The 18,045-nt window shown below is 38.7% G+C and overlaps 2 protein-coding genes across 4 annotated transcripts in view; one reads left to right on the top strand and one right to left on the bottom strand.

Moving 5' to 3' along the window:
* Positions 1-476: 476 nt before the first annotated feature.
* LOC139983317 (piggyBac transposable element-derived protein 4-like) overlaps positions 477-18,045 on the bottom strand; it is a 42,155-nt gene continuing 24,586 nt past the window's right edge. The window contains exons 2-4 of the mRNA XM_071996784.1: positions 3,602-3,641; positions 2,781-3,155; positions 477-2,674 (exon numbers count right to left, since the gene is read on the bottom strand). Coding sequence (XP_071852885.1) covers positions 1,205-2,674; positions 2,781-3,155; positions 3,602-3,641 — 1,885 coding nt within the window. The 3' untranslated portion in view covers positions 477-1,204. The remainder of the gene's footprint in view (positions 2,675-2,780; positions 3,156-3,601; positions 3,642-18,045) is intronic.
* LOC139983316 (uncharacterized) lies at positions 3,647-17,229 on the top strand. 3 transcript variants are annotated; one of them, XM_071996783.1, is made up of 11 exons: positions 3,647-3,750; positions 5,052-5,153; positions 5,961-6,048; positions 7,815-8,195; positions 9,042-9,115; positions 10,378-10,478; positions 10,927-12,232; positions 13,047-13,153; positions 13,951-14,077; positions 14,746-14,823; positions 15,422-17,229. In XM_071996783.1, exons 4-11 carry the CDS (start codon positions 7,988-7,990, stop codon positions 16,706-16,708), a joined length of 3,288 nt encoding a protein of 1,095 aa, XP_071852884.1. In that variant the 5' UTR covers positions 3,647-3,750; positions 5,052-5,153; positions 5,961-6,048; positions 7,815-7,987; the 3' UTR covers positions 16,709-17,229. The 3 variants fall into 3 exon arrangements, with proteins under 3 accessions (XP_071852884.1, XP_071852882.1, XP_071852883.1); XM_071996781.1 differs by having other exon boundaries at positions 3,651-3,836; XM_071996782.1 differs by having other exon boundaries at positions 3,651-3,836; positions 5,057-5,153.

The following is an 18,045-nucleotide window of genomic DNA, read 5'->3' on the forward strand; positions in this document are numbered from 1 at the left end:
ATACCCTCCCCTCAATTATATTTACTACCAGGTTGCCAACCCCTCCCCCTTATACCCCCTCCCCCTTACCCCCTCATACCCCATCCCTCCCCCACATGAATCCCTCCCCATAGCAACATCTATGTAATGTGAAAGTATATGCTTATTGTAAATAGATGTATAAACACTAATCCCAATGAAGGTTACAACAGTAAAGAAGGACAATTTTCAAACAAAGTTACCCCTCTTTAGTACTATGCCCTCCCTCCCCCCCACCCACTCTTCTTCTCACTTCAGAAAGGCTAATTAGTATGCGCATAATAAAAAAGGTGTACAAACAATACACAAAAAAGAGAAGCAAATTGCTTTGACTTTTGAAATTTCTAATTCAAAACTTAAAAAAACAGTTCATTCCCCTCCCCTCAAGCATATCTACTACCAGGTTGCCAACCCCTCCCCCTTATACCCCCTCCCCCTTATACCATATAATATTCAACCCTATTTACAGCCATGTCCCCCATCCCTGTTCCCTCACCCCTCCCATAAAAAAGTACTATGAATAATATGAAATAAGAATAATATGAAAATGAATATAAGAATAATATGAAATAAAATGTATAAAAAAATTTAGGCAATTTGATCATCCAGACATCACAGAAGATGGCCCCAAGGAATTTCACAAACTGCAAGAAGCAACAAACTAACCTTTGTCTCCCAAGAAAAAAATGAAAAAAAAATGAGGAGAAAATATGTCATGTTTTTGAACATTTGAGGTCGACACCATGTACAGGTGTGAACACTGATCTACTAATCAGAACAACAAAAAACCACGATACCGTCAAGTAATCGACAACCCATGCAGGAAGAAGAATGTCGCAACAAACCGACAGATCATGCATCTAAGCCCATTTTGTTAGAAGCATTTTCTGCAGAAGGAGAGAGTGAAGGTTGTTCAAATTTCAAACTATAACACAGGTTCTGTATTACCAGCATAAGAACCTATAGACAAACAAACAAAGAAATGTGAGTGAAAATAAACAGCAACATAATAATTCTCTCATCGCGTCGAGGTGAAAAACTTATTTTGAATTAGCATTTTTTTTAGGTAACTTTGGAAATTTGACATAATTTGATAAGTGATTGGCATAGCAATTCTGAGTTGTAAAAATTTGAAACATGATTCTAACGGTCTTGTGGAGAAATTACTAGGGGGAGAGTGTACATTCTAAGCACAGTGATGGTAAATATAAAAGCACTCTGGCTCAGTCAAATGAAGTCTTATGTCTTCTCCACATGTAAGACAGCCTGTTTTGATTCTTTTATGGGGGTCCTTACACACAATACACTGTTTGCGGGTTTCAAATTTTGTGGGGCGATTACAGTGCTTGTTTGACAATCGATGAACGGCATATTGTCTGTGGGGGATATCTTTCAGGAGGTATGGAACACACAGCTGCTCTGCAAGTGCCAATCGAAACTTTTTGTGTAGAAACGCTGAGCTTTTTTCTGTGTGTTTCAATTTCCACAATGCAAATGCATTCAAAATTGCTATGTCAATTGCTCGCCAGAAGGGCTTGAGCCACCACCGTTTATATCTTCGAACAATTGGATGGTAAGACAGCAGTTGATCGAAGACATCAACTCCGCCCATGTGCGCATTGTAGTCAGAAACTATGGTGGGCCTCTGAACTACTTCTCGTTCACCTGCACTACCTTTTTTTATGCGGGTGATTTCGGAGAGAGAATTACCATGCACTGTCGACAGACAAAACACATCTCGTTTGTCCATCCATCTACAGGCCGTCATGTTATGGCTCTTGAGGAAAATAGAGTGACCTACCTCGACCTTAGTTTGTGAAGACTTCGCTCGCATTGGCATGTGTTTACGATTCTCTCGAACCGTCCCCACAGCCAATGTGTTGTGACTGAGTAGGTGCGCCAATAGCTCAGGGGACGTATAAAAGTTATCGATATATAGTCGATGACCTCTCCCTAAGTACGGACGCATCAACTCATTCACAACACGGAAGGTCAAACCTTTTTCCCCTACGCCGCCTGTGTACAGATCAAAACTCAAACAGTAGTGAACCTTGGCATCACACAAAGTCCACACCTTCAGCCCCCACTTCGTTGGTTTGTCCTTCATGTACTGAAGAAAGCTGAGACGACACTTGGTACCAATCATCATCTCATCGATACTCAACTCCCTACCTGGACTGTAGTGCTTCTGAAAGGACTGGTTCAAGGAATCAAGTAATGGACGGACCTTGTACAACTTGTCACAGAACCTTCCATTAGCAGTCTTTTCTCCCATCGTGTTATCTGAAACATGCAAATAACGTTGATGCTGCTGATAGAGAGAACGAGACATTACTTGAGGATACCATGGAGTTTGTAGTATCTGATTAGTAGACCAGTATTCACCAATTTGGCTCTTGTTTGTGAGACCCATGGCAATAGTCAACCCGATGTATGCCATGACAGATTCTCTGGTGACAGGAATATACTTCCCACCACCGCCAACTCTGTTGACCCCCTCTTGGGAGGCATAAAGATTAGTCTGGTCGACTAAATTTTTCAAGACTGGTTCAGTGAGAAACAGTTTCAAGAAATCTATCTCTGAATTTGCCCTTTTCGCTGCTTGTGAAAGACCTTGTGTCTCAAACGCAAAGTTGACGTTTTCATTGATGAAAGGCTGTAAGGGGAAAAAAAAAATGTATCGTGTCATAAGTTTTGATTTATATGAATAATTGCTGCTGAAAGAAATAACATGTTATGAATAGGCAGTCTTCAAAACGTACCACATCTTCTGTGAAGTCTTCCCAGAGCCATTCCCCGCAGCAGTTGCTCCTGTCTTCATTTTCCTCCACAAGTAAGGTCCACTTCTCTTGGACCTCTTGGGGGCTGAGGTTCTTGTTGAAGCCCCCAAGGGCTGCCTTCCTGGCCTCGCACCGTATTTTGAAATCGGCACGAGAAGTGGCATCTAGTACAGGTGGAGGAGTTGCAGGCCTCTGTGGTGGTGGTGGTGGGGGCACTGCTCGTACCAGGGTCTTCTTTGGTCGACCCCGGGGTCTCTTGGGGGGTGCTGGTTGTTGCTCACCAGCAGTGCCAACAACTGCTGCGGGGGGAGGTGGTGGAATGGGCAGGTCTTCCTCTTCTGCAATGATAATCTGCAACTATAAAAAGGTACAAAAAAGGTAAGCTACAACACACATATTTACTATACATTACAAGGGGGGGGGGGGATTGAGTTGATTGTGGTTTGGATATCCCTTTTCTATCAAATTCCCATTTTTTGCCATGAATTTGCACATTTGGAAGAGTCCATATGGCCTATGGGGGTGAACATCCTGTATACTTTAGCACTGGTTTTTATTATTATGCATTGGGGTGGACTGAAACACCAAATACTCTTTTCAATTCAGTTGCAACAGGGCACCAACCCAATAAACTTGATTATCCTAATGTTTTCAAGTTTATTTATCTTTATCAATAACCCCCCAAAATAGTTGACCTACATGTAATACAATGGTACAGTCCTGCCTAACGATGAGTCATATAGGCCTATTGTACTACCACAGTACAATAAATGTATACACAATACATATAGTGTGTAGCTTACCATATCAGGATGTTGGAGCAACAAAGAGGGTCTGGCGGCAGGTTCACTACGACGTTGTCACACAGTGTTAGCACCAATCAAAATTGATCTCATAAAAGCTTTAGGGTTTCAGCCAATCACAAGCATTCCCTGGATATACACATACCCAGGTACGTAGAACGTGCACAATAAGTTAGGGCCTATATATCTGAAAGAGAAACTGCGGGTGTATTGAAGATTCGTCTGGATTTTCCAGGTAGACCTATGTAATGTTCTTCTCCAATTTTTGTTCAAACCAGATTATATTAATTTGTCCTACAGCTAAAATTTCACCACGATATTTATAGAGAAATATGGTAGATTGAAGACTAACTTTTGGGAGTTTTTGACTTTGAGATGTTAAAATGTAAACTACTCCACCCGTGTTATCGTAACCTCATTGAATTTTCATAGGCTACATGTTATAATAATCGTTGCAAATTTGTGATTGGCCATGTATAACATAACATTGTCTGCAAAAAGGCAGTTTTGCAGGTTACACGAGACTATTCTTCCAAGATAAAGTCTTCTCAAATCCTTCGATCGACATGTGTGAGATGCAATGCAAATTCCAACCAGTGGAGATGTAATCCCCAATGAGTAATACTCTGACAATGATTTATCATTTTCATACATACTTTACCCTGCTTTCATGCATAGGCTATTCCTGCGAATGTGAAACTCGTGATGCATGATTCCAGTGACTATTCATTTTGATATACCAGAGCTTGGCATGTAATATTTCCTCTGCCCCTTTTATAAAACAGGCGCTTAATTAGGTTAGAGTAACTATTCATTTTCATTTTTCATTTTTCATTTATTTTTCCATTTCCTCACAATGTTGTATAATAATAGGACTGTGAAGACAATACCATGCAAAGAAAATAATAAGTAATAAATCATATAAAAGAACATGAGTTGCTATTCCTATTATGTGTATTATTGTAGATGGGCGATCAAGGTTCACTCGAGAATTAAAATGTAATGGTCTCTTAACGTGGAGAACATTGAAATATGTTTCATATTGTTAGTAAATTTGTGATTGGATAGGTATTTGTACATGCACAAGATGGATCTTCCTATTTTTTTTTTTGGCAAAGGGATCCTCAGGCTCTAATGAACACACTTGAAAATGTGTGTTGATTATTGCTGCACATAGTTTATTTGTTATGCCAGATCAATGATCATGAATTACCAAAACTCCACATCAGTCTCTGCTTTTGGGCATTTAGGTAGGCGCTATTTCTTGTTTACTTTCAGAAGCTGCTTCAGAAACTGCTGCATTGCTTTCCAGTAGTGTAGCATATGTATCTATTTACTTAAGACAACAGTGTGATCTAATGTGTGCATCAGAACAGAAGTTCATTGTTTCTTATGCATTTTTTTTTGGTATCCACATGTTGTCAATTAGCATATGGTTTTTTCTCTTTAGTACAGGACTCCTTTGTTCTTGTTGAAGTGGCATCATCAATGCTGTGGTCAAACTTTTTCTGGTAGCAACTCCAATCAGGAGATTTCTAAAGGGTTTGTAAGAGTAAGTAACTTCCCTGATTGGGTACTGTATCCTCCTTCCAATTTTGCCCCTCCCATTAGATAGATAAAGAAATTGCTGGGAATGCCAAGGCAGGAGGATGCAGATTCAGTCACATTGTAGTAGTAGATATTGATATATAGTTAAAAATTTGAAAGTGTGGAAGATCCTAACAGGCACACTATAAGTAAGACCTGTTCAACTAAAGTTAAAACGAGACTCATATATAATGCGGTCATCCAGGGGAGATTCATCTGGATGTACCAGTCAGGTGTGTAACGTTTCTTTCCATTCATAATTGAAACTCTGATAAATTAATTACTCATTCAGCTGTCATTCCTTCATAATTTGCTTTGTATTTGGATTGATTTGAAGTTTAATGAGCCCTCACATAGCAGTTACTTTGCATGTTGTAGGATTCATGGCAAATTTGTGATTGGCCATATATGATATAAGATTCTCTGCCACAAAGCAGTTAATTTGAACTTGTGCAAGATGTGGCTTTCATTTTTTTCTGCACAGAGATCACCTAATGAACACTGAAAGGCCATGGGCTTGGGTGAGGTGCAATATATATTCCAGCAACTGCAGATTTCTGCTTTAAGAGTAAATGTCTCTCCCTTCTGACACCTCATTATGTTAGAGGGTATGTGTCCCTACATCATTGGGATTCTGTTTGTTTGTTTAACCCACAGCTCTAGATTCATCTCTGGCTATGCATGTATCTAGCAATATCAACAGGTATGTAAGAAATGCTCCCATTTAGCCTGTTAAATCACGCTTCATGTTTCCTTTCTGTCTGGCTTTCAGCTTGTTCCAGCCCTTAGTTCCTCCAGACCTGAACTTGGTACAACACGCCATATTCATGATTATGCTGTTCGCCCAAGAGTATCTTGTGGTAAGTACAATGACGCAATTTTACTGCTTTACCATTCGGTCATTTGAAAGAAATGCTTTCTAGAATGTGTGCAGCCTACTACTGGCCAAGCTACTGTGTTTAGTTATGTGTTATATTTCTGGAGAGTCAATGTGTACATCCCTTTGAGTCATGTGTACTGTACCTCAAGTTTGGTGAAAGTCCCTCCCCCTCCCCCCCCCCACCTCTTCACCATATCATGTGATAATTTACACTTTTCCTACATATCCATGTACTGGTTTTTACAATGCTTCAAGAAACATTTAGCAAATGTTCTCATGCTGCGAAAGTGTCCATTAGCTATAGGTTGCATCCAAAAACCTGCCGTTTGTACTGAACGGCAGGTGTTTTTCCAGTTGGTTAACTGAATGACCAGTCCCATCTTTTCGCACCTTAATTGAGCTGCCTATTCGTCTACACTATGCAACTCATCACACAGCTAGTAGCCAAATCACTATCAGATCAAGGCAGACATGGCAAGGTGTGAACAAATTAACTCTTCCAAACTAACCAGTCTGTTTGCAGAAGAGATAAAGTTGAGGTCAAGAGAGCTGAAAAATGCAACCTATGGTTAATAGACTAATTCTCGTCATGTAGAAAAAAACTTCCATCTAGGTCTATGACAAATCTTACACCACAGTGCAATATGTTTGAATGCATGTTAACAATAAACTTGTACTCAATAGCAAGGCCACCCTCTCACAAAGACTTGTATTTATCATGACTGTAATTGTGACCAAATAATTGGCTCTGTAAACTAGAAAATGTTAATCATGACAGTTTCATTGGTCAGGCCCATATCTGTCTATTCATGTTGTGGGAACTCGAGTTTCAGACGATACTGGATCAGAAAACTTCATTTTTTGTCCCGACACCAAAGTGCCATGACAGTGATATCAGTCACAAAAGTGATCACAGTGTGTTGAAGGAGTAAGCAGTTTTTTTCAGTAGTTTCATCAATAGTTTGTTACAAATGTTTCCGAAAGGCCTATATTGCTTGTGCAAGAAGGTTTCTCCTTTATTATTGGCCTAGCTGATATAGGTATGTTTTTATCATTATTTAATCTGGCTCTTTAACATGATGCAATGTTGTCCCAAAATATAACAAAATTTGTACATGAAATATACCATTCTTGCACCAGTAATTTACAGGGTTTTAGGAAAAGGCTGATTTCAAATCTTATTCAAAACCATACATCTGTAATCATGGCATATATATGAACTAGAAGTATAACACATGCATTTGATTTACTGTAAGTAATATTTGCTGTTGTACCAATTTCTTAGTATCTAAAACTGTATTTTTGAACTGAATACAACCTTCAGCTAGAATCAACATTCCTTGCTCTGAGTTACTGTTCTTGCTTTTAGCATAGGGTTAAACAATATTTACAGTTTAAAACTTGATAAGTAATTAAGAAAGGCCTGTTCTGTTCTTTGGTATGGTGAACAAAAAAAATGTGACATTCCTTCATAGTTGGATGTTGTTGATGTTGGTATTTGATGGGGTTTTTTCTTTGTTGTAATTTTTGAACAAATGGTACATTAGAGTTTAAAATCAATTTAGGTTATACTTTCCTAGAAACAGCATGAAGGCCAAATGTGCATTGAAAAGAGTGTGATTTTGTGAGACCAAGGTGAACGACAAGGCTTTTGTAGTAGATTCTACAATTATATACATGATTTCAACAATTTAAAAGTCATATCAAAAAGAGTATATAATTGATATATTTCCTCAATTTTTACAGAATACCCTGCCATCCTTAACAATATTTCAAGAGCTGTTGGTCTAGTTTACAATTGTGAAAGGAACCTAATTCACAATGACATCATTTCACCATCTCGCACAAATATAATCGAACTGGAGAAGCATCTGTTGGACCTAAGTGCTAATGTTGAAGCAACTCAGGGCATTTTTTACATGCTTGTAATTGGAACTGGAGAAAGACAGTTTGTTCGCTTTCTTGAAAGTGGTAGTTATGCTGGCTTCTATCACAGCAACAGAGGCAGTGAGAATTTTCCACCCTTTGTCACTGGGCCTGGGTACCGAATATACTCTGACAAAGATATTCAACAGAGAAGGGACCAGAAGCGCTCTACAACTGGCAGTTGTGAAGGCAACAAAACAAGTAAGTTTTATTTCTTTGTAACCTTGCAACATTGAACAGGAGCTAGTGAGTGATGCCCTTGAAAATTTGTTGTGCCTAACCACCAACCCCCCCCCCACCCCCTCTTTCCCTAAGCATACTTACTATGAAACAGGGTAGTTAGGTATCTTGGTATGTAGGTAGCCCATGTTGAGGATCCATGGCTATTGATTTTATGACAGGTCATTTGTATATAAGAGTGGGCAAAGTCCTCCAGAAGTAAGTTGCTCGAACTTCAAACTTGGCATGTCTGTAGCCCTGTGTGAGTACATGATCCCTGTTGCTTTCTCTTAAGTTCAAGTGCTATTTGATGTCGGTAGAAGTCAGTCTGAGATCCATCAAATATATATCTGGAAAGTGACATCTCCTTAAACTTCAAACTGCTGTAGCCACATATATGTACACAACCATGATGGGTGGATGATCTCTATTGTTTAACATGAAGGTCATAGATCAATAAACAAGATGAAAATTTGAGAAAAATATAGACATGCTGTCTCAAGGAGAAACAGTTTTATTGAGAAACAAACTTATTATGCAGGGTGTTAGTTGCTGGTAGATGACTCATGTCAATTTTCAAGGTGAAACTTTGCTTTATGTCAGTAATGGGTAACAGTCTGAATTAGACTGATGACAGCAAAGTAAAAGTTGAACATTTTTTTTTCTTTCTTTTAAGGCACACGTCAATAAACACTTCAATTAAGACCCCTTGCTCAATGGTTAAATCTGGTAATTAGCAATGTAGAACACTGGAAATCTTACATGTAAGTTCCCTCTCATAGGGCAATGAATTATTAAGTCGTTTTCTTTGATCATTTCTTCTTCCAGGCCAACCTCGTTATCGTAGTCGCTTTGGTCAAGTGTATTCACGAGAACTTGGCAACATCAAGAGACAATTAGAGGTATGTAAAGTGTGTCTGCAGGCTAGATATCTGTTTCACAAACCTTTTCCACCTGTAGTGTTGTTGATGAATCATGCAAAAAATTTTCCTTCAAAATTGTCTTCAAATCTCTGACGCTACAATCACCATACCTACTGTTAGCAGCTCCATCTGTAGAATACCTGACCAAAACATTCATGAAGGAATTCTGCTACAGCATGCACTCAGAATTATAGACCACCACTATAGAAAGAGAGAGAGATATATAGAAAGTGACACATTTACAACATACAAGCTATTGTGTTGCCAGCTCGGCCTAGTCCAAGGTAAAACTTTATGTATGCTGCAATATTCATCACCTACGTGTTGCCCGCCCCCCCCCCAAAAAAAAAAAAAAAAAAATTTCAGTAGAAATTGCCAGCACTGGTTTGGATGTAACTAGAAGTACGGTTATGTATTTGTTGCTGTTACCCAAAGTACACAAGTCGGTCTTTAAAGGATATCATTACACAAATTTCCCTACTTATTGTGAATGTCACATCCAGCTTAATTTCCATGTTCATTTAGTGATCAGGTTTATTTCAGGAAACTGTTGTGTTAAAGTCTCAGTACATGTTTGCAAAATTTAAACCTCAAACTTTCCAGCTAATAGCTCAGTGAAAATTACACCATCTAAATGCAATTTCCATATAAATTTTCTTTATTTTTATTGAGTTATTTATCGTTAAACATGGTGAGTTGAATCAATTTCACCAGATTTAGTAATGAGTCTGTACTGTAGATTCGACAAACTTCAATCAAATTGAAAAAAAAATAACAGATCATGCGCCAATCAAATATCTGTTTTGTTTATGACTGGTAGGTTATACGACTATGTAGTTTACGTTTGTGTAAAGAACATGCTGATATGGGTGATGTTACAGTGATTTTGCAGTAAATTCATCAGCAAACACGTATTAAGACTTTAAAGCAAACTTCACAGTTTTCTCAACCAAAATTATTGAAAATCTTGCAGCTAGCACCTTGGCAACTTCTGTAAGATGTAAACTACAAGTCATTGTGATTCTGGAAACTCAGAGCATTTAGCTGTGAGTGTGGAAGAAACAAGACAGAGAAAGGGGTGGTTTTATAAAAAAGCTTTTATCCATTACAAAATACTAATTTCAGATATAGGATGTGCAAGGGATAGAAGGGGCCTATGTATAAAGTTATGCAGTTATCACACCTTTCAAGCAACCAATCATAAGGTGTCATATTTTTAAACAACCTCTTCTCTTTTTTAGGTTTGCAAGAAAATAGTGGCAGATGTCAGCAGTACACTACCCCTGCACATATTTGTCACTACTGTTCGGACAAAAGCAGATGCTGAAAATCCTGACCACCGGTGAGAAATGTTGAAACTTGTTATGGGATACTTGTAACTAGGAGACTTATTTTAGAAAATGAAAGGTGATACTACAACTTAAGCTCACTCTGAAACACCTTGGTGCAAAATTTACATATCACTGAGAGTGTCATTTCTCTGTTTACATTCCATGAAATTATTCCTCTTTTTAAAGTGGGCAAGAAAAGTCATATAACAGACAGCAGCAACTGAATTCAACCCAGATAAATTTTAATGAATTTGAAATGCACTAGTCAACAAATGTCTTGTTCATTGTATTGCCGCCTTGCAATATGGAGTGATAAATTGCTGGAAAAGGATCATCAGAGATAATCTCTTGAAAAAGAATATTGCTTATAGCATTCACAGAAATAATGACAAATGAATTATAGGATAGAACTTGAATTTTTATGGTATGTTTTCTGGACTTCTCCACATTCTCTTTCAGCTATGTACATACAATTGGATTCTCCCCCCATGAGCAGGTTCCTTTGGAGCGTGCTTTGCAAGATTTCCGGCTTGAAGGATCTACCCACTTCCCAACTCTAGAAACACTAGCCAGTGCACCCCTCCCACTGTCACTACAGAACCAAATGGATGTGTTGTGTTCCCTGTCAAATGATCCCTTCAACTTGTACCCCACAAGTGATGGAACAATCAGCAAAGCCTCCTCTAGGATTGGCTTTATGCGGTATCTATCATATCAGGTACCACGAAATGGGGATGACTCTGCTCCATCTATGCTTCCTGCATCTTTCCGTAATAGGTTTATATACTTTCGGAATAATAATGAGGAGGTTCAGTGTAGGAAATTGCTACAACACATTTTTGCAGAAGGGAACCACAGTACTGATGAATGCCAGCAGTACCAATCCCAACAGCCAACACAAGAAGACTTTCTTCCTCCACCACTTATGACAACAAACTTCAGGAAGGTCACACAACCAGTCGTCAAGATCACTGCCGAACTTTTGGAAAATCAGAGGGTTCCCTATGCACCCAGTATGTCACTGTTGCAAGTACGAGCATATGACAATTTTCGGACAAATCTTGTCGAATCAGGTGATATTTTGTGGAGACTGCATACTGTGGATGAGGAGTACTTCATCATGAATGACTATAGGGATGGTGGAGAACTTGTTCCAAACAGTTTTGTTGAAGTAATACACCACATTAATGATGGACACACCACATGTACTTGTTCAGTGTACAATGTGATCTCTGGCATCGCGTCAAATGAAAGACCAGGACAAGATATCTTGCCAGTGGGCATTCTGTGTATGCACTGTCGATTTTTTGATGAAGAAATTTACCCAAGATTGCATGCCTTAAATGCAGATGAACATGCTACCACAGATGACAGAATGCCATCACTTATACGTAAACTGCAAGATTCAAGAGCATTTCTCAACAACCCTGTAGTACCCTTAAGCAAGGGTCCTGGAACATGCAAATACTCCGTTCGCCCATCTACAGGTTCTGCATGTGCTATTGTGAATGTTTCCTCTACTGGTATCATGGCCACCTGTAGCAAAGGCACTTGCAAAGCAGCACAACGCCATAAACGTTCGGTGAAAGGCCTTTTGAAGGTGGAAGTTGCATCCAGTCTATGTGAACACCTTTCAACGATGCATGCAAACCGTGAAGTGTGGGCCCCTGTTCAGCCACCTCAAGACACAAATGAGGAAGATGAAGATGAAGATGATGAAATTCCAGGCATCAACACACAGGACATTGAAATACCAATGGATCAGGTAATTATGATGTTAAATTATTGTTGAATTCTACAATGTTACATTGGTGAACCAGGCAGACAAAATCAAATTAGTAATAAGCTTGTACCTGCCTATCCTGTTGTCTTTATGGAAAAGATGTACTCCAGCTAATTTACAAATATGGGTGGTTCTCAAAAGTTTTATTCCCTATGTGTGTGCACTGTATCAGTACTAAAAGGGACGATTTGGTGTTATGACATTCAACTGCAAAATTGGACTTCAGTCTTAAATTCTAGGTGTTAGAATATTTCGTTTTTGAAATTGTTAGGTGATTATAAATATCATTTCTGGTGATGCAGTGTTCTTTCAGTCGGTGGTTCAATTCTATCAGCAGATATCGTACAGCCAAACACATGTCCAACACCCATTACTCTACATAGCAATTGCTAATGTGAATGGTAGCGGTAATCTTAAAGCAGTCATGACTTCTTTATAGACCATCCACTGGTGTTCCAATGAAAGACTCCAAAGGATCCAGTTGTTAGCTCTGCAACTAACTTTAGACTCAGCACTAACAAAGAAAAAAAGGAAACATTTTGTGATGGTATCTGCCATCTCATACTTTGGAACTTTTGAAACAGATAACTAAAATATAAAGAGAAGAACAGCTTTAGCAAACTGGTTATCCACCATTATATTCTATGGAAAAATATTTAAGCATTTTAACTATTTAGTGGTCATGTTGTCACTGCTGAGCTTGATTTTGAGCACCTCTTAAAAAGCCAATGTACATAAGTATGACTTGTTGTCACTGAATCACGTATATCATATGTCTACTTTTTGTCCATTTTAGGGCACTGTACCATCCCAGAAATTTTTTAATCCTGAAACTGGAAAATGGAACTATGGTGGTCTCAGCAAACACAAGCCTTTGGAGGAACATGACCTCAAAAAGTACAGGTACTTTATGATTCAGCATTGTTACAAGGCAGGATTCTATGTCTGGGGACACAGTAATTTGGCCAGGGAGCAAAATATTCAAATTGCTTAATTCCTTTGTTTTGGTTAAGAAACAAACCCTTAGAACAACTAGGTCAATCAATGGAACAACTAGGTCAATCAATGGAAAACAACAAAACATTTTTTTTTTCTAAAGCCAAATTTCCTCCAATCCTACAGATTATTGCATTTGTTTGAAAATAAATATATCATCATGACAAGTAGTACTTTAGAGTGGGGGGGGGAGTGGGGGGCCTAACTGGCTAGAACTGAGAGGTATTTACACTAGAAGTACAAACCCAATCTCTTCTGGGACAAACTGTTCCTTGTGGGGAAGCAAATCACAAAAACCAAGAAAAAAAGGAAAAATAAAGACTAAACTTGAGACATCCAGGTCTTGGGTCTATGGGTTTTCTCTAATTGTGACCAATGCAGTAAGTACAAGGCACCTCTCAGTATGTGAAATTTTTGTGTTTATGTCATGGTTTTACTTTTTTTCTTTTTTAATTGACAAGAAGCCATCCATCATGGCTATTACATATATGTTAGCGCAAAACCTTTTAGAAATAATTAAAATCCATTGAATTCATCATTTCATACTCATGGTTGCATGGGCAATGACTTTGTGTAATACCCATGCAGGACACCAAGAGGCAGGAGCCATGACAAAGCAAACAAATTAGAAATTATCTCTGAGCATGCGAAAGACTTGTGTATGTGAATGTTCATATGTCTCTCCTATTTTGATTACATTCCAGGAATATCCAGTCCCGTATGGCTGTGTATGATGGAAATCCCCATTACCCACGTGATAAAAAAACTGGTTGTTTTACTGGAATGGACCTTATACCAAATATTCCAGACAGCAACATTTGTGCCTGTGGGGTAAGCAGGGTTTTTGTCTCTACAGCAATTGGAGGGAGGCTGTGGGTATGCCTTCATTGTATATTGATATCACACACAGTGGTTTCATGGGTATTGTACATTCTGTAATTAACCTACAAGTTTAATGAAAAGAATAGCATCCAAAGAATAGACCAAAGGAATATATGTTTCTGTAATATATAGCATGAAAAGTCAACTATATTTGGTGAAATCCAATGCTTAACATACATATGCTTAATACAATTGCAAGAAATGTACATCCCAAACAGTATGAGCTTATGACACACAACACCCAAAAAAGACAAAGAAAAAGACACCTGGGTGAGAGATTTTGAGAACAGCTTTTCACTATTCAGGTTTAGTTTCCTATTAGGGTAGAGTAAAGAGAACTGAGAATTGCAAGAGCATCATCACTGCATGACAGCCTTTGACAGGCAAGCATCAAACCATAATTGGAATTGAACTTTTACCTCTTTAGTACGAGCAGTCATTCATCTTACTGCCCAACCAATGCTACTACCGTTTTGTATCTGGTATGCAATGCAAATTCCTTATGAGTTTGATATCACTAATTTCTTGAGGGTTATGCTCTGAGGGCTACTCAATCAGATTATCCATGGCAGTTAACAATTTACAGTACCTAGTTATGTCTCCTTTCAATCTTTCAGTCACAATTCAAGAATGAACATCATCCGAATGGTATGCCACCTGTTGAAGACTTCACTTGTACCTTGTACATGAGACATGTAAGTAGTTTTGAATTGTCAATGATTTTTTAGAGCACCATTAATTTGTTTTGGGGGGTTTGGTCCTCTTCTATTGAAAAGGGATGTGGGGGGTATACATCCGGAACCTTGTGTATGGCAGAGTCTTATTCTTACCTGAGAGCATCTATAGTGCAAACCTGTGGGATGTTGGCTGTTTTTGCAGTGAAACTGGACAAAACACTGTGTGCGGCTATGGATTTTGAATAAACATCAAAAAGGATAAGTTGTAGGAATTTCATCTATACCATCATTCTTACACTCATGACAATAACTAGTGGCAAAACAGCATCTTTGAAATTGGCCATATTTGAGGCAACAGCCTTTTTAGTGAATGATGAAGGGTGATGGTCAAAACATGTCTTCTAATGGGATATAGGCTCTAGTACATGTTAGCCAAAGTGGAAGAAATGTTTTGTCCATGAATTTTAATCAATCATTTTAGCATAAGAAATTGAATGCAGCAAGTTATGAACAGTTGTTTATTTTCTTACTCTTTTTGCAACACCCTGAAGTACTAAGAAATATATTGTATTGCTTCATAACTATATGTTTCTTTTCCTACATTTTATTCATGAAGGCACCAATCCAATGCAGAGTGTACTATTTGAAATGTCTGGACGATGGGAACAGTTGCCAACAACATCTCCAATACAGTGGTTTACAGCAATCATTGTTTTTTTGGTCGAAACATGTTGCAGCATGTGATGAAGTAGGATGGGACTTCATCAATCGTGTGCTGACATCTAAGGTGTCCTTTTCTGCTTTCTGTGCAGATATGACACGTGTTTATAGGTCTGCTCATCTCATGTCAGCTCCATTCATGCACAAATCCACATTTGTTTCATGGTTCTTTGCTTGGTGTGGTCGAATGGATATTGATTTCCGTAAAGAAGTTGATCCCTGGTGTGGGTACAACCCAAAATATCTTGCTGGAGATGGAACCCATATTGGAATTTCTTTCCGTCGACTATCAATCTCACCAGTAGAGGCTGCCGATAGCGACTCTGTGAAAACACCAAAGCATAAGAGGTTTGATAGGGTTTTCCTACCATACAGGGAAGGTGTTGATGATGAGTGCATGCGAAAGGCGAGAAACCATCTGAAAGACACAGCTAAGGCATATCTATCCAGAGGATCCTTGGATCTTGCCAACAAAGGAGCAAATGATCAACACCTACTGCAATCTTGTTGCCAAGATGACAGATGCATCGAATTCCTGCACTTTTTTCTAAGTGGTGACATGCCAGCAACTCTCAAACAAACCTCAGCTCAATTGTTTCTCCTGTTGGCATCTGATGCTGCTGTGTCAACTGTACTGCCTCACAGATACCATGATGATGTGCTTGCTTTTGCCAATTCAATTCTAGAGCAGGATAGAGACAGTTATACATCACTTAACTTTCGTTCTTTTTGCCCAGAGATTGGACGCGTAATGGATGAATCTCTACATAACAAAACCGAGCATTGTTTTGCGAACTTTCTCCTCTTCTTAGTGGAGTTTATCAAGGCAGTCCATTGTCAGGATGAAGATCCCTCTCCTGCTAGTGAAATACCGAGTTCATATAACCCTGAATCCGGTGTAGCGTATTACTTCACCCCGCATGGGAATGTTGTCAGAAATCTTCCCACATACAACATCAGGTCCAGTGCTAACCACGACGACGAACCACGTCTTGATGAAAGATGCACAAAGAAATTTGGCAAGGTTTCACTCGGGGGGTGGACATATTTATTTTTATGGTTCTGTCCTCTCCATGGACATTGTTACGGCTTTCACATAGTCAAAGGTGCTGAAGGGAGAAAAGACCCCTTCTCTTCCCTTTACCGTTTCATGGAGGAGCCGCCAAGAGAGGTTTTTTTATGATTTTGCATGTTCCTTAAGTGAGTATTGCCTGAATCGTGAGCCCAGCTTCTTTGTGAAGACTAGAATGTGGCATGACGTGTTTCATGGCGTCACACATATTTGTGGAACAAACTTTAAGTCGCAAAGATTACCATTTGCAGGTTTTAATACAGAAATCTGTGAACAATTTAATAGTTTTATTCAGTGTATAAAGTACACTGGGACACATTTGTCTCAGAGCCATTTCACATTTTTCATCCAGTTCATGATTTATGTGTGGAACCAGAAGAAAACAGCCGCTTTCATGAGAAAGGTTGATTTGGTATTGGCTGGTCACGAATGACTCTCTGTGAACTATGGCATTCCATTTGTTTCCCATACCAAACTCTATCTACACTGTTATACAATGTTTCCCATATGTCTGTACAATGGAACAATATTCATGCACTTTCTTTCTGTGCTGGGCTACGATTTATACGTACTGTAATGTTGGGTTTGAAAAGAACAACGAATATAGCTATTATCAGTGTTCTGTACAAGAAAATATTGAGTTCTTTATTATTATTATGTTTTCTTTCTGAAGAGAAGAATGAACTGGGGAGGGGGGTGGGGATGGGGCGAGAGTTTCAGGTAGAACAATGTATTACTGTGTTTTACTATTACTATTATTATTATTATTATTATTATGTGTTCTTTCTGAAGAGAAGAATGAACTGGGGAGGGGAGGGGGGATGGGGCGAGAGTTTCAGGTAGAACAATGTATTACTGTGTTTTACTATTATTATTTGATTTATTGTTATAGTTGTTGTTATTATCATTATGATGATCATCATCATTTTCATTCTGGTCATCATCATTATTATTATTGTTAATATCAAGTCTTCTGAAGGGGTGGGGTGGGGCGGTGGTGTAGGGACTGAAGTTGCATTTTGCAGTAAATTTCAAACCAGTTTATTTCAAGCAGTCATGCCGGCGCATGTGTGCGTGTGACACTTTATTTTGTATGCACAAAGTCAACAAGGGAATGATTGATCAATGCCGTCCTTGGTGGGTGGGTAGTCCATGATAACTTGATGAACTATTATCATTTTGGTGCACATATCATGAATATTAATGAAGTCACAGGGTCAACATAAAATTCTTCCAATTAACTGCAATAATTTGGCAACCACAAGTTGGAGTTTCTTTAAACTTGGTATGGTGATATTGGTACACCACCTTTAAAATGTTGATGTGTCTTGCAATTGATATCATGCATATTTATGAGGAGGCGGGATGATATTTACTTTTGTAACCACAATATATGCACAATAACTAGACTAGGGAATGATTGATAGGTCTTGATAGGTGGGTGGGTG

This window comes from Apostichopus japonicus, chromosome 16, assembly GCF_037975245.1.
Source record: "Apostichopus japonicus isolate 1M-3 chromosome 16, ASM3797524v1, whole genome shotgun sequence".
Lineage (NCBI taxonomy): Eukaryota > Metazoa > Echinodermata > Holothuroidea > Aspidochirotida > Stichopodidae > Apostichopus > Apostichopus japonicus.

What these genes read in the sequence shown, in the direction of transcription:
- LOC139983316 (XM_071996783.1), top strand. Translation starts at nt 7,988, where the DNA reads ATGCTTGTAATTGGAACTGGAGAAAGACAGTTTGTTCGCTTTCTTGAA. An exon ending in TTGTGAAGGCAACAAAACAA is followed by an intron (nt 8,196 to 9,041) that starts GTAAGTTTTATT and finishes TTCTTCTTCCAG; the next exon opens with GCCAACCTCGTTATCGTAGT. An exon ending in GCAACATTTGTGCCTGTGGG is followed by an intron (nt 14,078 to 14,745) that starts GTAAGCAGGGTT and finishes TCAATCTTTCAG; the next exon opens with TCACAATTCAAGAATGAACA.